Raw genomic sequence first — 24,744 nt, 5'->3', positions numbered from 1 at the left:
GTGTCTATAAATACGTAAAGGGGTATATGAGAAATCTCTGTACCTTCCTCTTGATTTTGCTGTAAACTACCTGTATTAGTACATTTTCCATTACTATAATCAAATGCCTGAAGCTAGCTAACTTGAAAACAAAATAGATTTATTAGCTCCCAGTGTTGGAAGCTGAAAGTCCAAAGATCATGGCACTGGCCCTGGTGAGGGCCCTGTTAGCTGTGTCATCTCATAGTAGATGGCATCACAATGGCAAGAGCACATGCAAAAAGGAGAGATCACATGGGGAGATAGGAAACCAGAGTAGGGAGGGGCTCTCTTACAACTTATTCTCATAAGAACTAACTCAGGGTCCTACAAGAACTACCTTAATTATTTCTGAGGACAGCACTCCCAACAAACGAACCAACTGCCGCCAAGCTCCATTTCTTAAAAATCCCATCATTTCTCGCATTGCCACACTGATAGGACCCAACCTACCAGTGCATGAACCTTTGGGGGACACACAGACCATATTCAAACCTTGGTACTCTTCTTTTATAAAAAAAAGTCATTATGAAAATAGTAAGTAAATAAATTCAAAATTTTAAATGTTTACTGGCAAATCCTGAATAAATTATTTATAATATATTGATTTTTAAAAGTAGTCACAAATTGAATGTGAACCCACTACAGTGATGAATATCTCAGAGAGATAAAGCAGCTTCCTTGAGCTCTCATGGGTAATAATGACAAGGCCAGCCTACTTGCCTCTCAGCCCTTTTCTCCCCACCATTTCATAGTGTTGCTATAACAAATTACCAGAAATTTTCTGGCTTGAAACAATACAAATTTATTAAGTTTGGGAAGTCAAAGGCAGAAACGAGTCTCACTGGGGAAAGGCAAGGTGCTATCAGGGCTGTCGTCCTTTCCAGAGAGTCTAGAAAGTAATCTAATCCCTTACCTTTTCTGTCTTGTAGAAGCTGTACACGCTCTTTGGCATGAGTCCTTCTTCCATCTTTAAAGCCAGCAACAGCAGGTTAAGTTCTTCTCACATGGCACCACTCCGACTTCTTCTCTGACCTCACTTTTCCTTTAAAGACTTTCATGAGGACATTGATCCCATCTGGGATAATCCACTATAGTCTCCTCATCTCAGGTTCAGATGATTAGTAATTTTAATTCCATCTGCAGCCTTAATTCCTTCTTTCCACATAACAGAATGTATGTATATGTCCTACAGATTAAGATGTGTGCATCTTTATTTTTGTCTATCATACCCTCCTTTCCCCTGGATCCCTTGTAGATCCCTTTAGGAAGCAGTGTTTCATAAAATCTTTGGAGAAGGCATCAACCCTCCAGCTACCATAATGGAGTAGTAGCTGCTATATGAGAGAAATATGAGAGTATTTTATTAGGAGAAGGCCATTTCTTCTTTCCTGGTAGTGTTCTTCCATGCCAAATGCTGTTTCTATCACATATCCACAATGGCAGCACAAGAGTAAAAAATGTTCATTCATTTATTCAGCAAGCATTTAATGCCTATGCCTAGTTCTCTGCTCTTGCCTAGAGATTAGTATTTGCCAAAGACCTTTTCCTAAGACTCTAAATTGAATTTTGTCTTAAGGAAAATAATGGTGTGTTCTTTGGAGTGCTACTTTTAAATGAAGAGAGTGGCAGATGAAGAAAGAATGTGTCCGAACAACTTGGGAGCTGCTTCTGTGCCTCTGATTTTGGGTTTGAATAAAATACTTAAGTAGGTGGTTCAAGCAAACTTAGCAAAGCAAAAGCAGATTGTTTATGGTTCTCAGTTCTTCCTTTTGCAGCTATTTGCCTCCATAATTTAAATGTTTATCCAGTTAATATAATTTGATGCTTAGTCCATGATGCATTGCAGTAAGATTCCTGTAACAAGCAGGATATATTAACACTTTCAGCAGAAAAATAACCACTGGAAATGCCTTTTCATGTAAGTTGACAGGGACAGTTAGTCAGTTTGATAGCCTTAATACTCTGGTTGTAATTATTTGCTGTGCTTTCCTTTGTTTCAGTGTCTATCATGGTGCCTTTCTTAAACTATACTTAATCTCTGATTTGTGTTCAGTTTTATTTCTAATTTTCTTCATCTTTCTTCATATCTAGAAAATGTTAGTGGCCCTTTTCTCCACTTTATTTAACATATTCATGAGTTGCTTTATTCTTTAAAATTACCAAATATACTTTCAAATACCAAATAGAACAGGAGAGGAAATTTAGGGCAGGGGGCAGATAGTAGATGAACACATTAATATCTTTGGTAAGATAAACTGATTTGGACTAGCCTATTAAATTTGTGCAGTAGAATTAGAAATCAATTGTCTTCTAAAATTATATTTTTTCACTTAGTCTTTTGCTTTAAGACCATGCCTTCTCTTTCCCCTTTCATTTTTTAAACAGAAGGATCATTAATTTTTAAAGGATCTGATAAAAGTCATGAAAATTCTCTTTGTTACAAAAATACATGTACACATAAACAAAGAAATTGCATACAATTATGAGGCTTTATGAATAACCTAAAGTTTTTCCATGAGTCCAGTGTTAGGAGTAACTCTATGAATGTCATACTACTGTAACCTGGATAAATCAAGAGTCCCTTGTAGCCCAGTCTTGGAACATTGTTACAGTCAAAGAAATACAATCCAGCAGTCAAAAGGAACTTAGCATGATTCCAGTCTTTAAACTTTAAAGAGTGTACAAAATTCTTCATCTTCAGCAGTGCTTTTGAAAATCTTGTTTTTCGTTCCTTGTATATATCACTTTGGGAAGCTCCTCATACTTTCTCTTTGCACCCTGAACTCTTAATTTCCCATTAAAGCTTTATTGACAATTCACCATGTAGGCTCCTCCCCCACCCTTTTTCTTTCTTTCCTTTCTTCACACTAACATTCACATGACTGTCCTTTTTTTTCCCCCTTCTTAGACATGGATATCTTCACCCTTTTCAGTAGAAAGTCCTCCTATTTTTGGTTTTTCATTTCTTCCCTAACTGATTACCTCAGATGGCATTTTACTTCCCAGCAGTTAGAAGGAATAAAAGAAAAAAGCAAATACACATCAGTTTAAGGCCAGAATTTTCCTTACAGATTTGTGTTTGTTGCAGGAAGGAAGTGATCACACAGAACAACCCATACATTTACATTATTGTCTCCTAAAATTTATTTCTAGTGGATAATTGTATCTAATTTTAGCATTGAAAGGCCAGGCAGTCCTTAATATTTTAATATTTTCTCTTACACATTTTCTATTATCCTCATTTAGTTATTTTTGGTAAATTGGAATTGTAAGGCAGCCAAAGGATTGCTGTCTGCTTCAAAGCTATACCCTTATTTCCACAAGATTGGAACTGTCTTTCTGTGTTAGTCAGTTTTCTGTTACTATGAAAAAAATATCTAAGGTAGCCAATGTATATAGAGAAAAAGGTTATTTTGGCTCACAGTTTTAGAGGTGCCTGTTCATAATTGATTGGCCTCATTGTTTTGAGCCTATGATTAGGCAGCACTTCATGCAGGTGCATGTGGTGAAGTAGGAGCATATATCATGAGCCAAGGAGCAAACAAATAGAGGAGTGGGTCAGAGTCCCATTATCTCCTCCAATTCCAGCATGCCTTCAATAACGTAAGGAATTCCCACTAGACCCCATGTCTCAAAGGATCCACCTCCTACTTGTAACACCCGCTAGACCAAGCCTTTAACACATGGGCCTTTGGGGGACATATAAGGTCCAAACTATAGCACATTCCAAGCCAGACATTTATTCTTCAATGTATCATCAGTTGGATCATGTACTTGAAATTTAAGATTTAATTTAGGGTTGTAGAAACAACCAAAGTAATTTCAACTTAAATCTTTTTAATAAAATGGATGGTCGATCTTAATGATTTTTAAAACAATTTTTAGATATCACTAAAAATATATAGCTAATATATGTATTGCTTTACTGGGGTCGTCAAACTGATTCTAAAAGCAGTTTTAAGTCTGGCACCATAAAAGACATTGACCAGTCATTATACCATGTGTATAATAAATATGTAGCCATGATTTCTTGGTCATTCTGCAACTAGGACTTAGACATTTATCTCATATTTATACTTCATGATTTCTGGATTCTTAGTGTGGTGTGATTGTGATCTTGGACTTGGGAGTTGGGCAGACTTAGGTTCACACCTAGGCTCCATGCATGCCTTTGGGCAAAGAGACTACAAAACTAAACCTCGGAGTCCTCATCTGTAAAATGCAACAATTGAACTGACCCCTTAGAGTTCTGATTAGAAATTGAATAACACAGCAGAAAACATCTACTACAGACACATAAAGGAGGTTGTCAATTAATACTATAAATAGTGGCAAGAAGAGAAGAGGGAATTTGAGGAGAAGATATGAAAGTACTTGGTTAGTCATATCTTTGCTGGAAGCTTAGCTCTGTGTAGTTCTTGCTCTCTTTCCTTGAATACTTCTCTTCATGCCCTGCTGTTTCTTTTTTATTACTCTCTTCTCTTGAGAGTTTCTCTCTTCTCTCTGTTTCACATATATTAGTAGTTCCATAAAGGGATATTTCAGAAAAAGTGATTCAGTACTAGGGGCTCTGACTCTAGGTTGTACCCACAAAGGCCTATTCAATAACAACAGAACAAGGTGAGGTGAAGTGGTAGATGCCTGAGGACACAAAGAGCTCTTGCCAGTTGGGTTTTCTTTTTCTTTTTAAGGTTTAAAGATTTTTTAGCTTTTGCCATTCATTTACAAACTAACTTACACATTTTCCAGCATTTGATAATTTAACACATTTGTGCCATGAGTCAGCATTTCCTGGCATAAAGTTATGGCCACAAGAGTGCTCTTGCCTACATGCCATAAGTTTGTAGTGACCTTTGGACAGCAACATGGGCCCCTTGGGATGGGTGGATGTGATATGACCTAATTTATCAGCAACAGGAAACCTAGCAGGTGTCAGTTTTAAACATTCCATTGAGTGATCTCCCCTCTCTGTGTCACTGGCACATAAACCAGCCACTTGCTTTAGTTTCCTGTGAGGTATATATGTATATATATATATGTGAGATCATCAGCTGAGAAGTTCTGATCACTAAGTCAGGATGTACAGTCACAGCTTAATTGAAGTTTATATGAGAAGATATTTCCTCTTTTCACAAAATTTCATATTATGGGAACTATTAAATGTTTTAATACATACGAGTTGAATGAAACCATTTTTTCCTCAGGCACTCTTTGAACTTACCCTGCCTTGTAGCCACTATCATACTTCTTTAAAGTAATTAATTATTTTGAACAGCAACACTGTATAGAAAACTTTTAAAAGGAGGTTGTGCCATTTTTTCAGTATAAATACCATATGTGTGTATGTGTGTACATCTGTATGTATGTATATATACATGTGTGTACATATAGATATACACCCACATGTATACATACATATATATACACTTACATATATACACACACATCTCTGTACCCAGAACTAAATATTAATTCCATATATATATGAACACTCACACACGAATGTATGTTTGTGTTTATATGGAAATATATAGATATTGATATAGATATCTATACCTGGTATGAATACTTAAAACTAGATGGTGGATGTTCTTACGAGGGCATGGATGTCCTAAGAGAAATAGGCCCTATTCCAGCACTATTTCATGAAGGATAAGTCTGCTTGATCTATTTAGAGTAGACACTAGTATTGTGCTACAAAGTTTACGAAAGAAGTTGACAAGAACCAGACTGACATTAAAATTAATAATATATACTCATGTTTTCATTCTCCACACATTTGTTGAACTGTTACTGTGTACCAAACATTGTACTGAGTTCTAAAAACTCAAAGACATCTCCCTTCCTTTAAGGAGTTTTCCATACAGTCAAACAACAAGGGTGACCAATAAACAGATACATGATGAAGTGCAGTTTGCCATACAAAAGGGATGCACAATGTATGTGAGCACAGAGCAGACTTGAGGGGGAAGTGGTAGGTAGCTTCCTAAAAGATGACCTTGGAAAAGCTAAAAATTGCAAGATGAGGAAGCCAGGCAAGCAAGGGGAGTGATGTTGCAGCAATTTTGCAACAACATATACCCTTTCCCAGAGGCAAAAGTGCATTTGAGGAATGGTTAGTAACTCAGTTTGGTAAAAATGTAGGGCACAACTAGAATATGGGACAATGAGGCTGGAGAGAGAAACTGAATCCAGTGCTTCTGGTTTGCCATGCTAAGCTACCTGGATATTCAGCTAAGTTATGGTGCTGCCAGTGTCCTCTGGCTAGGACATGGTTGCTGTCAGTCAGAAGTGTCTGAAGTAGAAGGTTTGTGGTTTCTGTTTCAGATCTCTTATTCATCCTTTCACCATTGGCTTCATTATCTGTTGTAGTACGTCTGTGTGCCATGTTAGACCCCATCAGTATTTTAAGCATATATTTTGTTCTCTCTCTTCCCAAAATGTCACTTATTAATCCCTTTTTCTGTGAGGTTCAGGAAGTATGTAACTTACTTACTCTTCCAACTACTCTGTGGATTTTATATTCCTTTCCCCTTTGCACAGGTGAGAAAGTTGAGGACTGGAGAGCTCAGGTACCTTGTGTGGGGTTGAGATGCTAAGAAGTAACAAAACTGGAATTCAAACCAACCCTATTTAAAAAGCTTTTTCATGCCTCCTTTTACTGCTAGTAATTTTTCTGAGTGCTGGCTTTTTCCCAATTACAACAAATTTTTATACCATCTTTCTTTTCCTGCTGTCAGCTAGAAATAATCATAGTTAACATTTTTTATACTCTGGTTTTAGAAAGTACTTTTATACTTGTTTTCATTTGATCCTCACAACAGTTCTGACAGATCAGGAAGTAAATATTATCTTTGCTTTAAATGAGGAAACTGAGGTACTTATTGAATGCTTTGCCTAAAGTGATGCAATAAAATAAAAATCAGAATATATTACTTTATATTCAAAGGTCCATGTTTCACACCTTACATGAAAAATAGCTAAAAATGCATCTTAGAGCCAAGTATGGTGGCGTACACTTGTAATCCCAGAGACTCAGGAGGCTGAGGCAAGAAGTTTACAAATTCAAGGCCAGTCTCAGCAACTTAGTAAGGCCCTAAGCAACTTAGTGAGACACTGTCTCAAAATAAAAAATAAAAAGGCCTGGGGGCATAGCTCAGTGGTTATGCACCCCTGAGTTCAATACCCAATACCAAAAAAAAAAAAAAAAAAGGATCACATCATAGACCTAAACATAAAACCTTACACTGCAAAACTTCTAGATGAAAAATATAAGAGAAAATCTTTATGACCTTGGGGTTAGTAAACATTTCTTAGAACACAAAATGTACGAACCATTAAAAAGAAATTGATACACTGAGCTTGATGAAAAGTAAAAACAGCATCTTTGAAAGACACTATTAGGGAAATGAAAAGATAGCCATAGACTTGGAGAAAATCTACAAAGCACATATTTGATAAAAGACTGGCATATTGACTATATGAAGAATTCCCACAAATCAATAATAAAAGTATATAAACTGCTTAAAAACAGGCAAAAGATTTGAAAGTGTACTTCATTAAAGAAGAAATTTGAATTTAACCAGGGAGCAATAAAAATGCTACACTAAGAACTTTTTTTCATTATTGAAAGAAATTAAAGAAGACCTAAATGAATGAAAAGATGTCATATATTGAAAGACTTGATGTATTTAAGATGGCAGTATTACTCAAAGTGATCTTACAGATTCATTACTATATCAAAACCTGAGTGGTCTATGCAAAAAATGAAAAATCTAATCATAAAATTTATATAGGATTCCATGGAATCCCTAAATAGCCAAAACAATTCTTGAAAAAGAATATCTAAGTTGAATAACTCACATTTTCCAATTTCAAAGCTACTACAAAGCCACAGTAACCAAGAAAATATGGCAGTGTCATAAAGATAGACATAGATCAATGGAACAGAATTGAAAGTCCAGAAATAAATCCATACCCATAGCCAATTGATTTCTGTGATCCTAAGCACATTCAAAGGGGAAAGAATACTTTCTTCAACATATGGCACTAGAGCAACTGGATTCACATACCAAAAAAAAAAAAAAAAAAAAAAAAAAAAAAAAAAAGTGAAGCTAGACTCTTTATCTCACACTGCATAAAAATTCATCCAAAATGGAATAAAAACCTAAATATACAAGATAAAACCAGAATGTTCCTTAGGAAAAAAACATAGGAGTAAATCTTCACAATCATGGATTCAGTGATGGTATTTTAGATTTGACAACAAAAATATGAGCAATAAAAGAAAAGGTAATTTGGACTGCCTCAAAGTTCAAAAAGGATTATCAAGAAAGTAGAATGACAACTAACAACAATGCTCAGAATGAGAGAAAAAAACTGATGAATAACATATATGATAAGAATTTACTATCCAAAATATATAAAGAACTCTTACAACTCAACAACAACAAAAATGCCCAATTAAAAAATTAACAAAGGACCTGAATAGACATTTTGCCAGAGAAGAAGTAAAAATGGCCACATGAAAACGGGCCCAATATTACTTTTCAAAGGTGAAATACGAATCAAAACCACAAAGAGATACAGTGAAATGACACCCATTGGGATGGCTATTGTTTTTTAAAATGTAAAATGACAGGTGTTCATGAAATATAGAGAAGTGAAATGATTATACTTGCTGGTATGAAAAATGGTTCAGCCACTATCACTGGTGGTTCCTCAATAAGTTAATCATAGGATTACAATATCACCCAGCAATTCCATTTCGAGGTATATAATCAAAAGAATTGAAAATGTGTGTAAAATGTTCTTAGCAGCACCAATAAAATAGTCAAAAGGTGTTAAATAGCCCAAATGCCTACCTACTGATGAACACATAAACAAAATGTGGTATATCTGTATAGTAGAATATGATTCCGCTATAAAAAGGGATCAAGTACTTATACATGCTACAACATGGATGAACCTTGAAACCATTATGCTAGGTGAAAGACGCCAGTCACAAAGGCTGCATCTTGAAAGATTCTATTTTTATGAAATATCCATTATAGACAAATCCAGAGAGAGAAAGCAATTTATTGTTTGCCAGTGGATATGACTAATGGAAAAATTCATCTTTGTGTAATTTATTACATACAAAAAAAGAAGAAATATGGAAACAAGTCAGAACACAAAAAGATACTGAATATCATTGGTTATTAAGAAAATGCTATTTAAAACTACCATGAGATACTATGACATACCTACAAGAATGATTCAAGTCAAAAATTCTGAAGATGCCTAGTACTAGAAAGGAAAGGAAGCAACTGGAACTCTCATGTATCACTCTTGAGAATGCAAAATGGCACAGCCACTTTGGGAAACAGTTTGGCTGCTTCTTACAAAGTTAAATATACACTGTAACCTAGTGACCCCATTCTCTGGGATGAAATGAAAATATGCATCCACACAAAACCTGTATGCAAATGATCATAGCAGCTTTATTAATAATTGCCCCAAACTGAAAATAACTCAAATATTCATCACCTGATAGTTTAAAATTATTGCACATTCACAAATAAAAAACTACTTAGTAATTTAAAAAAAAGAACAAACTGTTTATTAATACATAAGTGAATCTCAGAAGCATTATCTAAATGGAAGAAATTGGACTCAAAGTCTATTTATATGACTTTCTGGAAGAGACAAAAAGAATTGGTAGTTGTCAAAGACTATGATTCCAAGGATGGATTAACTTCAGAGAAGCAGAAGGAGGTTTGGGGAGGTGATGGAAATGTTCTCTATATTGTTTGTAGTGGTGTTTACATGACTGTATCCACTGACAAAATTTATAGAACAGTCCACAGAAAAGGATAGATTTTACTGTATGTTAATTGTACCTCAATTAAGTTGACTTTAAAAACCACCTGTGCTTTGTGTCCTCCATTATTATCTCTCTTGAGGAGAAGAATTGGCTCTTATTTTCACAGTACTGAAAGTGGAAGGAAGGCTATTTCTAGATCTGAAGATCAGAATGGCTTCCTTCTTTTTGTGACAATCTCACAGCCCAGACATAAAGCTGTTGGTTACTTCAGCATGTATGATAGTCAAAGAAATGTCAGTGGGCAGACTGCAGGGTAGTTCAGAGGAGATAGGATGGGGAATGGGAGAAAGGATGCAGGATTCATTCAGTGGGGAACTAGGCTGTTGTTGGCTTAATTGAGGAAAGAAATAGTGGTAAGACTCCATTGAGGAGGAAAAATGATTTTCTCTTTATCTCTAGATTGGCCATTGAAAGCATTTTTTGGCCCTCTGTATCCTAGAATCTCAAGCAATTGGGTCTTTGAGAGATTGTAAAGGAGCATTCATATTTAGACGAAAACCAAAAGATTCCAAATCTGTCATATCACCTATCAGAAAGGAAATGGATTTTGAACCCTCACAGCTTTCATAGTGTTCAGCAAATACTAGGAACAAAAAGAACTTTGAAGAATTAATGAATGAACATGCTAAAACTTGCTGAAGGGCAGAACAATATTCTATAAAATTAAAAATGCTAAAGGGAAATTGATACAACTATTGTTTTTTCTGTTATTACTGCAACAGTACTAGAGAAAGCCATATCTTATTCTTTATTGTGTGCTTGTTCTGAACAAATGCTCATCAAAATAGACTACTCAATGTTTTCAGGACCTTAAAAGATAGAATAGATCTAAACAAATTCAATGTAGACCTCATCAGTTAAATATACAATTTCAGCAAAGTATATCCTTTGCAGTTTGAGCCCACTAAAGCTGCTACATGGATCATATAATTGATTTGTGGCACATTCTGCCTGCATCTACCCAATGGTTTATTAAAATAGAATAGACAAATACCAATAAACTGAAAAGCTCCACTGAGAATTCAACCCAACCACATCACTTTCTTCATATCTAGGGTATTGCAACCAATAGTGATTTTATGGCAGCTCCCTAGTTCCAGACTCAGAGCTTTGTAGCCAGGAGTCCATAATATAAGCAATACTTTCCCTAAAGCACGACAAAGAAATGGGATTATGAAATCACCATTAAATATAATAGAACACTGGAGAGATAGGTAGAACAGAGGAAAGATAAAATGATGAACACAACACATAACAACCAATTAAAAATGTACCATCTTTGCAGGAAAGCACCTATGTATTGATAAAACTGTTTATGAGTATTAAGTACTATAGCATAAAACAATATAGGACTGAGACCCTCAAAAATCAGTGACCAAAAGAGGTACAACATTCAAAGAAATAAAACTAAAAGTAGTCTAAGTGGTATAATCAGCATCCCAATTTTATCATTATTATCCCAGTAAATCAGTTATCTTCAATAATATGCAGTGTGTGGTTAAGAGATCATCTTTATCATCATTTTTCTTAATACTATAGCAAAGGTATTTCATGTGTATATGACATCTGTCATGCATAATAATTGAGCAGAGAAAAATGTTAAGGAATAATTTTAAAAAGATAGAGACATAAATTGGCCAGTTCACCCAGAAAAGGTGATTTCTTTACTCTCTGACATCTATAGCTTTCTAGAATATATTCGCTTCGTCCTGTTGTTTTCAGGATGGTGGCAAGTTCAACATAGTAGCAGCTGCATGGTAGAGCAAATCTGCTCACCTTTTGGCAGCTGGGAAGAAAGAGAGAGGAAGATGAGGGGCTTTACCTCTTAAAGGCTCCATCACTTCCCAACAACATCATGGGCTGGTGACTAAGCCTTAACACATGGGCTTTTGAGGGACACTTAATCAAACCATAACACACACTTTTCTATATTGTACATACTTTTCAAGGTATTCTTGATAATAGCACTTAATGAGATGAGATCTTCACTTCCTATATGAAATTCAGGCTGATTCAAATATTCTTGATGCCTTTGCCCACTGTCTATAGAAAGTGATCCAGAAGCAGGCGAGTTCTACTCTCTAGGAGTGATGATGGATAGGTGACAGAGTAAGGATGGTGGATAACAGAATAATTGTTGATCTGTGTACAGCAATTCCTCACAAAGAGGGTTAGAATGGTGAGGTATCAAGTGTGATGAAATAGGAAGCTAATAGCATAGATACTCAGAAAGAACAAGAAAAATATAGAGGCTGAGAAAACAAATAAAATTATTTTATAAGAGAAAAAAATCTACCACATTTAGAGACCCTTTGAATGCTGAAAATTTAAAACTTTCAACAGTTTAAGTTCATTTTTTGTTGGCCTGCCTGCATACATTCTTTGAATAAACATTTATTCAATGTACAATAGAGTAACAGATACCAGGAATACAAAGATGAATAAGACACAACCCCCATGGCTTGCTATTTCTGAGGACTCAAAGGATTTCAAACGTGAAACATCTCTTACCAAATTGCATTCTGATGAGTTAAGTGTAGAAAAATCAGCAACATTTTATTGGATTTTTATCAAACCCCAGAGGGATTTTTTTTTTAAATGAAGAAAGGGATAGGAACATTGCATTTTGAATCTGGCTATCAGAAAACATCTTGTATGTTAAAAGAAACAAAAATCTATATTCAACTTTCATGTCCCAGATCTTCTTTCCTGGATCATGGAAATGTACTTAATGATTGATAGTATTGTTCACTGTTGACACACTCTGAAGTCCCATCTTTCTCAGGGTGCTTGGACTAGTTCCCTATCTATAAATATGTAAACAGATATTTTCCTTGACATCAGAGTAAGGTCTGGTCTCTCTTATTTATTTATACTTCTCCCTGTTTTTATAAGCAGGAATGTGATTAATGCTATAATCAATGCCTTGAGAATATAGTAAGAATGGGGAGATACATACAGAGAATCAATATGAACCACTCTTCCCCTGTAAGACACACGCAATTTTAAGGTATGTATTTATGCCACATTTAATTAAGTTTTTTCTTCCCAATCCTATTTCCCTCCAAACCTTTCATGGTTACTACCTGAATATTTAGTCACAGGTGAACAAATGAAGAATGTGTTACTCTATATCCTTGTTCCATCTAGATTAATATTTGTATAAAAGAAGCTTGTGCAGATTTCTGGAAATAAAGTTCTACACAAGATTTCATTCTATTTTTAAGCAATGACTCATCCACTCGACAACTCTGAATCTCAGTGCTGCCTGAGATTACTGATGCTTTTTCACAGCTTACCTTAGCTCCTCATTCCCCCCAGTCCCTCTTCTGGAAAACATTCTTCAGGCTGGCAGAGACTGTTGTTTTGAGATATCAAGCCTCACCCCAAAGCAGTGGTTTTATGCATTTTTATTTTTTGAACCAGCAAAGTCCTTCTTCATGTTGTAAGAACCAATTTAATCTTGTCATATTTTTATCCTTGTATTAGTCACTTTTCTGTTAGTATAATGAAATACCTGAGATCATTTCCTTATAAAGAGAAAAGATTTATTTTGGCTCACAGGTTTAGAGGTTCCAGTCCTTGATCAAGTGCCCCCCTTGGCTTTGGGCCTGTGGCAAGGCAGCACGTAGTGGCAGGAGCTTGTGGCAGAATTGAGCCACTCATATACAGGAAGGAGAGAGAGAGAGAGAGAGAGAGAGAGAGAGAGAGAGAGAGAGAGAGACTGACAGACATACAGACACCAGAGTCCCACCTCTCAAAGGTTCTAGCTCCTTCTAGTAGCCACACCCTGGGGATCAAGCCTTTAACACATGGGCCTTTGGAAGACATTTCAAGATCCAAATGATAGCAATTCTATAATTAAAAATTTTAAAAACAAAAATAGAGCTATGGGAATTTTAAAAAGAATAAAACTAATAGTGAAGATATAATACATTCAGCTCTATGAAAAACCTCATAATTCTTCTTATTTTTCTCATCTTGCCATGGATTGCATTTTGGGATTCACTGCCTTTCTGCTTTGCATAGAGGCAATAAAAGAATAAGTTAACCAAATATTCAATTTCTGCTCTTTATGTACCATGGCATGGGTTAGGTTTATATTGGCAGCAGAGTAGAAGAAGGTGAGGAAGTAAGAAAGTGTATGAATCAGCTCCATACCCTCTCCGCCTTCATAACTATTCATTATTGCTCGTGTGGTCAATACCTCACACGCACACAATGGATGGGGAAATGCCAAAGCAAGGAGATTATTACTCAGAAACTGCCCCAAGCAAGTTAGTGTATGACTAAGAGACAATAAGATTTCCCTGAATTTAGAGGCAATTGAAGTAGAGAATCACCCTCAGATACTGAAATGGATAAAGATTTTTTTTTAAAAAGTGCACTGTATCAAAATCACAAGTGAATGAATCTCTATCTGCTGTCAAGACTTTTACATGCCCAAAACTAATTAAAGTGATCCACAGGAATGTAAGAAAGCAATAAAATTATCAGCAGCCTTTTACAATGCCTGGGTTTTTTTTTAAATTTTTGTTTTGTTTTTTGTTTTTATATGGATTAGCTCATACAGTGTCAGCCTTTCTCCAGGGGAGATACATTCCAAGTCCCTCAGATTCCGGAAAATACAGGGAGTACTAATCTCTATATATACTATGTTTTTTCCTACACATACATACCAATGATAAAGTTTGATTTATAAATTACGTACAGGGCTGGGATCGTGGCACAGTGGTAGAGCGCTTGCCTAGCACATGCGAGGCCCTGGGTTTGATCCTCAGCAACACATAAAAATAAATAAATAAAATAAAGGTACTATGTCCAACAACAACTAAAAAATAAATATTTAAAAAAAATAAATTACAAACAGTAGGAGATTAACCAATGACTAATAATAAAAATAGAACAAGATGACAAGATGCTGTAATAAAAGTTATTTGAATAATTGTGACTGACCAGGTGGTGTACACAACAGGGATACACTGGACAAAGAATGATTTTCATCCTGTGTGGCTGAAAAGGGACAGCATGAGAAGGATGGCATGAGATTTCATCATGCTACTCAAAACAGAATGCAATCTAAAACTTATGTATTATTTATTTCTAGAATTTTAAAATTTAAAATTTTTGGACCACAGTTGACCATGGGTAACTGAACCATGGGAAGTGAAACCACAAACGAGGGGCTACTAAAGTACATACAGGGTTTAGTCCTATCCACTATCTCAGGCATCCACTGGGGGTCTTAGAATATGTCCCCTATGAATAAAAAGGACTACTACAGACAAGAAACAGGAGCTCAGTATTGGAGAACTCATATTGGTTTCACATACATGTTTACATTTGGAAATAATTGAGGGATGTTTTTCACAAGCAAAGATAAAGCTTTACCAAATGTGAAGATCTTAAGAGAAAATCTAAAAATCTACGGAAGTGCCTTCCTTCCCTGTAAGTAGTGACTGTTTCAAAGGCCGGAAGAAATGCAGAGTTTTCCACCAGGATAAGCTCTTCAGCAAAGGTGCAAGTGCAGATGATGAAACCACAGGACATTTTCCTTACACTAAAATGATGGATTGATGGAAAAAAGAAAGAAAGAAAGAAAAAAAACTGCATCTTAGGTTCTATTTTTAATTTAGAATTTAAAAAAAAATTAAGCAATTGCCCTCTAGGACCTACATCTAGAAGAAGACGCATGATGCCCAGGGTTTAGGCTACAAAAAAAATTGATTGCTGCAGCTGAATGCAGAGACTAGAGAATGTAGCTGTGCTAGCCACGTTACAGTGATATTTATTGTTTTTGTTAGTGCTTGGTTCAGAGCTCCATACGTTTTGAATCATGTTCTCCAACTCCATTTTTCCCACAAGCCCTGATATTTTTAGTGTGCAGTTTTGTAGAACTATGGCCCAGCCAAAACACCTGTATTTTATTTTCTCATGGCAGGCAGAGCATTGGTGTGACCCATGGAAAGGCAGCAGGCTGAAAGAGTGTTTAAGAGGTTATTAGAAGGAATTGTAATTGGGCTTTCAGCATCATCTTGAGGAAATGGCTCTGATGTGATCCTATTTCTTGGCATTAAACTATCTCTGATTTGGAGAGAAGCAATGCATCTGGCTATCCTGGCTTAATGGAAAAGGAGAGAGAGAAAAAAAAAATAGTAAAGAATATGTAATTCTTTTATTTCTAATTACATGTTTGCTCTGCAATCTTCTAATCCAGGATTGGTATATAGGATTCCTCTCGAGTGCCAGCCCCAGTTTACTGGTAGTGGCTGCCTGAAGCACTGAAGCGAGGAGGATGCTGAGGCCATTTCTGGGCTCAGTGGAAAAGAATGCCACAATTGATCAGTGATGTCTGTCAAGAGTTGCAGCACATGTGTCACCCCGCTAATCTATGATGCAGTTGGGGAAATTTGCCTACCAAGATGAATGGTCTGGGAAGACAACCAGACTGTGCTCTGAAATCGGTACATTTACCTTTGTAAATGAACAAATCGATTCTCTGATCACCAGTCTGTCTCTGTCAGTCTCACCTGCGGCTGCTCACTTGGGTGAACTAAGAAGATGGAGAGCTTAAACCAGCAATGCTGAAGACATCAGGAGTCCTGATGCTGAGATGCCCTGTACCTGACAGGTCCTGCTGAAAATATCCTACCACTCCTTCACTCTGTCTTAACATGATATAAATTTACTATTGTGTATTTACCATATCATGCCCCTTACCTCATTATTTGCCATATCTCATCAACAGTGAGATGCCATAAAGTTAGTACAGACCAGGACACAGTCAAGATGTAGTTTTTGTGTATGTGAGCTTGGTTATCTTTGGTGGACCTACAGTGGGCAGCCGCTTGAGAGTAAATTATCAAATTATTTAAGGACCATTTGAGGAAAAACTATGTGGCCTGATTGCTGTGTGAAAACCTTTTCTTCCCACTGAAGAGAAAAATGCATAATCTGAACTTGCAGAACAGATGTCAGTGGCTCTGAAGAAAACCCAGGAAAGAATAATTCAGTTGGGCACTCTTGGAAAAAATGCCACATTACTAGTGTGCAAGGCAGCACTGAGGACAGATGGTGTGGGGACGAGTGTGGACATCAGACACTGACAGTTCTGAGTTTAAGAGTGGTTCAGAGAAGCCAAATTCTGAATGTAAAGAAGTTTCTGCAAAGGCTTAACCAATTTATTTGTCTTTTATTTCCTTTTTATTTTCAAAAGAACTATGTGTGAATAAGTCTAAAAGCACTTTTCTAGAAAATATAAAATAAGTTTTATGTTATGTTGACACCACTTCTTTTCTTTCTCATTTGTACATAAAATATTGATGCCTCTTCCAATTGGTGATACTTTAGATTCAATGAAATATGGTATAATTTGCATCTGTAACATAATAAATGAGGAAATGTAGCAGCAAGAACATGATTATTTATAGATTGTTCACATCTCTTTAATAAGCTAGTTACACATCTAGGATTAGAATTTATAAGATTTAATTTTTTTTTGGGGGGGGGGACCAGGAATTGAACTCAGGAGCCCTCAACCACTGAGCCACATCCCCAGCCCTATTATTTTATTGATTTCTTTTAAATAAATGACAGAGGAATGCATTACAATTCATATTACACATATAGTACACAATTTTTCATATCTCTGGTTATATATAAAGTATATTCACACCAATTCGTGTCTTTATACATGTACTTTGAATAATGGTGTCCATCACATTCCACCATCATTGCTAACCCCCTGCCCCCTTCCTTCCCCTCCCACCCCTCTGTCCTATCTAGAGTTCATCTATTCCTCCCATGCTCCCTATCCCTACCCCACTATGAATCAGCCTCCTTATATCAGAGAAAACATTCGTCATTTGTTTTTGTGGGATTGGCTAATTTCACTTAGCATTATCTTCTCTAACTCCATCCATTTACCTGCAATGCCATGGTCTTATTCTCTTTTATTGCTGAGTAATATTCCATTGTGTATATATACCACATTTTTAAAATCTATTCATCTACTGAAGAGCATCTAGGTTGGTTCCACGGTTTAGCTATTGTGAATTGTGCTGCTATAAACATTGATGTGGCTGTGTCCCTGAAGTATGCTGTTTTTAAGTCCTTTTGATATAGACCAAGGAGAGGGATAGCTGGGTCAGATGGTAGTTCCATTCCCAGATTTCCAAGGAATCTCCATACTGCTTTCCATATTGGCTGCACCAATTTGCATTCCCACCAGCATGGTGAGAGATAATGGTTTAATTTTATTTTGTTGCATATGGATTTTCAGTTTTCCCAGCACCATTTGTTGAAGAGGCTATCTTTTCTCCAATGTATGTTTTTAGCACCTTTGTCTAATATAAGATAATTGTAATTTTGTGGACACTCTGTGTCCTCTATTTGATATCATTGGTCTACCAGTCTGTTTTGGCACCACTACCATGCTGTTTTTGTTACTAAGGTCTGGTATAGTGATGCCACCTGCTTCACTCTTCCTGCTAAGGATTGCTTTGGCTATTCTGGGTCTCTTATTTTTCCAGATGAATTTCATGATGGCTTTTCCTATTTCTATGAGGAATGCCATTGGGATTTTGATCGGAATTGCATTAAATCTGTATAGTGCTTTTGGTACTATGATCATTTTGATAATATTAATCCTGCCTATCCAAGAGCAAGATAGAGCTTTCCATCTTCTAAGATTTTCTTTGATTTCTTTTTTTAGGGTTCTATAGTTTTCATTGTATGGATCTTTCATCTCTTTCGTTAAGTTGATTCCCAAGGTTTGTTTTTTTGTTTTGTTTTGTTTAGTTTTTTCTTTTGAGGCTATCATAAATGGTGTAGTTTTCCTCATTTCCCTTTCAGAGGATTTGTCACTGATATACAGAAATGCCTTTGATTTATGGGTGTTGATTATATATCCTGCTACTTTGCTGAATTCATTTACTAGTTTTAGAAGTTTTCTGTTGGAACTTTTGGGGTCTTCTAGGTATAGATTCATATTGTCAGCAAATAGTACCAATTTAAAAGACAGGGATCACTGAGTTACCTAGTGCCTCACTTTGGCTGAGTCTGGCTTTGAACTTGCGATCTTCCTGCCCTCAGCCTCCTGAGCCACTGGGATTACAGGCGTGCACCACAGCGCCCAGTGAGATTTAAATTTTTGACCAGTTCACTTGAACATCATCTAGTACCGTATTTCAGAAAGGTTGGTTTTAAGTAACCAAATTATGGACTTGGTGGCCCTCCAGAACTGGCCAACCTAAAATGCAGCTGCTCTATGCCAAACCAGTGAGATTGTTCTATGTGGGTAAATGTCATAGTCCAAGGTCATGCTTTATCTGTCAGCATAGGTATGGAAGGAGGAAAGGACATTCAACACATAGTCCTGATTTTTTTCTTTTTTTTTTTTAAAGAAAGAGTGAGATAGAATGAGAGAGAGGGAGAGAGAGAGAGAATTTTTTAATATTTATTCTTTTAGTATTTGGCGGACACAACATCTTTGTCTGTATGTGGTGCTAAGGATGGAACCCGGGCCGCACGCATGCCAGGCGAGCGCGCCACCGCTTGAGCCACATCCCCAGCCCTGATTTTTTTCTAACTATTAACTATAGTTTTATATAAATACTCAGCCTACTTATCTGGTCCTTCTTTCTTTTCATCTTTAGTCTCATCACCCCAGATACTTATTTATAAATTTTTAGTTAATAATTATGATGATACAAAGAATCTATTAGGCTATAACATATAAAAATTGACTATATTTTATCAGTTTTTGACTTACAGAACCAGCAATTTTGTGTGGTTCAAAGTAATACATAATGAAAAGACCTTCACCTAAAGCAGTTCATAGAGATAAGAGAATAGCCCTCGTTCATCATTATTGATAGCCTTCCAAATAGCTCTTCCATTTGCTCTTTCAGGTTCTACAGGAGCCTTGAATAACATTTTTTGTGTAGATGTATCTCAGGAAGACCTTTATTTGATCAACTATGTATACAATATTGTATTTTGGTTTTGTACTAGAAATTAAATCCAGGGGTACTTTGCCACTGAGGTACATCCTTAGCCCTTTCTATTTTTTAAAGTTGCTAATGCCTCACTAAGTTGCTGAGGTTAACCTTGAACATGCGATCCTCCTTCTTAGGCCTCCTGACTCTCTGGATTACAAGGATGCACCACTACATTCAACATACGGTGCTTTTTTTTTTTTAACTCTAAACATCTATTGCACACTTTACTATAATAAGGGCTAGGCATTGTTCTCAAATTGAGCTACAAAGATTAGTGAATCACAGTCCCTACTTCTAGGAGCATGTAGTCCAGGAAGAGAGACTAGGCATGGAAATAATTACAGTGCAAAAATAACAAGTAACACAATAGACATAGATAACATGTTGAAAAGGTACTTACCTGGCAGAGCAAAAAAGACCTTAGAGAAGATGACTTTTGTACTGAGTCTTGAAGGATACACAATTTATCTTGTTAGAAATAAGGAGGAACAGTACCATATTACCCAACAGAATGACTTCTTCAAAGCCATAGAAGCATCACAAAGAAAGGTGTGTTTGAAGAACTTTAGTTTGAAGATAGATAGGACATGTGGCAAAGGTGAGGAAAATGGCAGGACATGAAACTTGAAAGGAGGTAAGATGCCTGTTATGACAGGCTTTCCACGTGGGAGCTTACATTTTATTCTGCAGGTAGACAGAAATCACAAAACACATCCATGTGGTTTTAAATCCCTGAGAAATAAAACCATTTTTTCTGTCTTGAGTTTTTGCATCTAATCCAGTCATCATCTAAGTTTATAGAAACATTATCTTAGCCACTCTAGAGCAGGCAAGGGTTCTTTCTGACCAGCACTGGCCCACATATGAGCCAAAGCAACCTGGATTTCCAAGGAGTAGTTTCAGCTCTGACATCTCTCTTAAACACAGGCCTTGAGACTGTGGTTCCTCACTGTGGCTGGAAACATAGCCAAAGTCTGCATTACTATGACAGATTGTGGCTTTGACAATTACGTGCTCCTCTACTCCTTGACTTCACATGGCTGAAGGGGCTTGCCAACACACACTCTGTGTTTTCATATTTTCCTCATTGGGTAATTGCAAAATGGGTGATTCCACCTAAATGCAGTGAGATTGATTTCATCCAAACTGCAGACTGGCTAATCAGTGGCCCAGTTTTCTATCCATGTGATCTGTCATCTGGCATTTACTACTCAACTAATTAAATTACACAGCAGTGATAAATTATCAACTCAAAACTGGGCAGAACTTCTTCCCTTAAGCTCCTTCCTGCTTAATACTTACAGGTTTATGCTATGGTTTATCCATACAGAGATGTCAGCAGGAATGTATCAAAACTTAACAACAAATGGATATTTATGTTATATGTTTATAACACATACACACACACATATGTATGTGTACATATGAAGATGTATTAATGAGTTATCCCATTTGGGCAAATTTTCCAGAAGTCTAAAGCTAAGTGACTAATCAAACATTTTTGTTTAATGTTACTTTAATTGTGAATTTATGGAAATGTTTCTAAAAGTGTTGGAAGTGTGAGTTCTAGAGTCAGCCTGCTTTTTTAGAATCAGCCTCCCTATTTATCTGCTAGCTTTCTGTCTTTTAGAATCTCAACTTTGTTATCTGTACAATGAGAATAATAGTGACCACCTCATAGGATTACTTGTGAATTATGTGCATATAAACATTCAATGTGTAGTGAACATTCAAGAAATACTAGCACTGAATAATTTATGCATATTAGAATTGGTTTTTGAAAACTGGGGCCATCATTGTGAACATTAATGTTGAAGGAAAACTAATAGCTGATACCTTTTGGACCTACTAAGAGCTAGAAAATTATTTGTCCCTCCACCAAAGGTTTCCCAAATGCCAGGATTCTTCCCCATCCTGTTATGAGTTTTTATTCACAACCCTTGCTTTCTATAACTGAACAAGTTCTGAAATTGCTAATATTTAGGAACTTAGACATTTTCTTCCTTCCTTAGCGTTTCACTGGCAAATCAGATAATCCAACTTATTAAAATTCTGTCTAAAGAAGGAGTCAGAAAGCTCTAACTGAATACCTATGCTCATGTTTCAGTGTCCATACTATGTGCTATTTATTTTAGCCACTAAAAAATCATATCTGCTGGTTTCAAGATTATCTATGATAAATGATATTGCTATAAAATGACCTCCAGAAAAGTGAAAGGATGCTCTCAATGCTATGTTTGTATCTGAGTGACACAGGTGTCTAGAGGGCCATATCTTTAGACATTCAACAAGAGAATCTTAGTAACACCTCTTTTGCTAAAGCAAAACATAGCATATAAATAAAAATGTCTATCCAAAGCTTTTTTGCATTTAAAAAAATTTGTAAAAGCATACACTAACTCAGACTATTTAGAACCAAAATCTCAGCATCCTAATCCAAATAGTATTTATTACATGTCTTGATTTTCTTCTCTGATTTTTAAACAAGTGAATCCTCATAGGCCTTACCCTGTTGCTCTCCATGAAAACACTGCTAAGAGGAGGCAGAACTGCCACAGGGTAGTCTATGTGAATGATGTCCCTGAAGCTATACCACAAAACAAATCTAAATGAGACTCAATTATAATAAGTTTGCGTATTTTGTTAACCTAGGGAGTTTGGGGTGCTTCCGTAGCCAACTAACTATCTCAGTGTCGAAGATAACTATGTTCTCTTCCCACCCATCCTTCTCACTGTGGATGCTTATTGGCACCATCCATGCTAATTTTAAGAATTCCAGGAAATAATTTCTGTACTCCCCCATCACTTCAAATATTATAAACCTGTTTCTATAAAATAAATCTCCACCTTCAGTTTATTCACCCCTTTTCAGCTCATAAAGTAATTAATTCTACATTTTCAATGGATATGTTTATTGGCTTTTTTTTTTTTATTTTGAAACACCATATCCCCACATCTGACCTCCCTGCCAGCTCTCTTCCTCCAGTCAACCCTTTTCCCAAACACACATGCAGGCACATACACACCAATATCTTAAGTACACTTAGCTCACTCTTGCCCATAGATAAGGCATTTATACATGCTGCTGCTTCCCCTTGGAATGGGCCTTTCTTACTTCCCTGATAGCAAAGTCAAACTTATGCATACATCAGACTTCTATAGTCACCTACATGGGTTGATTGCAATGAATTCATTCATTCATGAAAAGCAGTCTGCAAATGAAACATGTTCTGAAATATAGGAGGTGCTCTGAAAGCAGAAGGGAGCCTTCATATCAGTCTTTCTTTTAGGACTAAGAGCTCCTTTAGGACAGGTATATGGCAGTTTAAAATTCTGCTGCTCAGCATAGGACCTACCTCAGAACAGAACTCAGGAAATGGAAGAAAGAAAGGAAGGGAAGGAGACAGTAGGGGAGAGGAGGGAGGAAATGTGTCTTAGTCCTTCTGTCCTGCTATTGACAAGATAACTTATGAACAAACAAACTTATTTCTTATAGTCCAGTAGGCTAGAAAGGCCAAGATCAAGGTGCTGGCAGATTCAGTGTCTGGTGAGGGCCCACTTTCTCAAGATTGTGCCTTCTTGCTGTGTCCACATGGTAAAAGAGACAACGTGCTCCCTGGCCTATTTTGTAAGAGCGCTTATCTCTCATGACCTACTCACATCCCCAAAGGACCCTCTTCCTGATACCATCATCTTGGGGACTGGATTGCAACATATTAACATTTGGATCATAGCACCTACTAATAGTGAAGTTCAACATACTTCTGATTATCTTGTCTAATAATTGAAAATTTAAACATTTTAAAATGTCATTGTAAACAATTGGGCTAGGAGAGCAGTGTGGGCTCCTGATTTTCTTTTTTTCTGATGTTCCTTGTGAGAAAGCCTTCTCTAAATGGGTGTTGCCAGGATAGTACAACAGAGCACAGAATGTCAATTTCAGTCTTTTTTCCCCCTCCACTTTTTCAGGTTACAAATGCTGCTGCCAACTGTCCTGGTCAGATGACACTTCGTCTCAAACCTCTCCTCGTGTGTGGAGGGGATGGATTTACTCAGTCCAACTTTGATGGCTGCATCACTTCTGCCTTAAGTGTTCTGGAAGCTTTAAAAAATCATCTTTAGTACCTGTATTCTTATTGTGTACATTTTATTTTTGTTTTCACAATTTTCTGTTGTCAGTTGTTTAGTTTCTATTTTGTTGAGAAAACTTCCTGGAAAATTATTCTTCACTTATGGTCATTTTTCATATAAAGTATAAAATCAATTTTATAATTGTGATAGTTATAGCCCATATAAGAATGAAAACTCTTTGTACCTTACACCTTTCCCCACTTTTCTGAATTTCTGTGACCAATCCTTACTGGAGGAAAAATGGTGCTTTAGAATGACAAATAGACTCCCCCAAAAGTTATGTTAAATCAGAAGTAACAGTTTGTGTGCCAAAACCTCTATTATCCTCTTGAAATCAGTTCTGAATAAAAAATAATCATCCTGAAGACCTTGTTTTAGGTCTTCAACTGTGTCCTTCAATTAACATTTTTGCAAATTACTGAACTACAAGATTTCTCCGAACCTAGTGTAATTTTTCTTTCTCCTTTTCAAGTTATTAAATGATATGAATTGTAGGTTATATGTGTCATCATTTTAGGTTTGCAGTTTGGAGGGCAACTTGACTGACAGGAATCTACCTATAGATTTTTAGAAAATAGCAAGATTTAACTTGATTTTTCAAGTCACACAGTACTTCCTATACTTAAAACAAATCTGTCTTAATATGAAAGATAAAAATTAAATGGAAACTGAGAGGAAACATATCACTCTTAACATTTGTATATCCTGTGGCTGGTGCTGTTACAT

The 24,744-nt window shown here is 36.3% G+C and overlaps 1 protein-coding gene across 2 annotated transcripts in view; it reads left to right on the top strand.

The window, feature by feature from the left end:
• Rnls (renalase, FAD dependent amine oxidase) overlaps positions 1 to 24,512 on the top strand; it is a 285,218-nt gene extending 260,706 nt beyond the window's left edge. For both annotated transcript variants that reach the window (XM_076834097.1, XM_076834096.1), the window contains exon 7: positions 23,857 to 24,512. In XM_076834097.1, coding sequence (XP_076690212.1) covers positions 23,857 to 24,009 — 153 coding nt within the window. In that variant the 3' untranslated portion in view covers positions 24,010 to 24,512. The remainder of the gene's footprint in view (positions 1 to 23,856) is intronic.
• Positions 24,513 to 24,744: the final 232 nt, after the last annotated feature.

The sequence above is a fragment of the Callospermophilus lateralis genome, chromosome 15 (assembly GCF_048772815.1).
Source record: "Callospermophilus lateralis isolate mCalLat2 chromosome 15, mCalLat2.hap1, whole genome shotgun sequence".
In the NCBI taxonomy this organism is placed as follows: domain Eukaryota; kingdom Metazoa; phylum Chordata; class Mammalia; order Rodentia; family Sciuridae; genus Callospermophilus; species Callospermophilus lateralis.
Note: the sequence above shows the minus strand (reverse complement) of the source record. Positions and strands in the feature narration are given on the sequence as shown.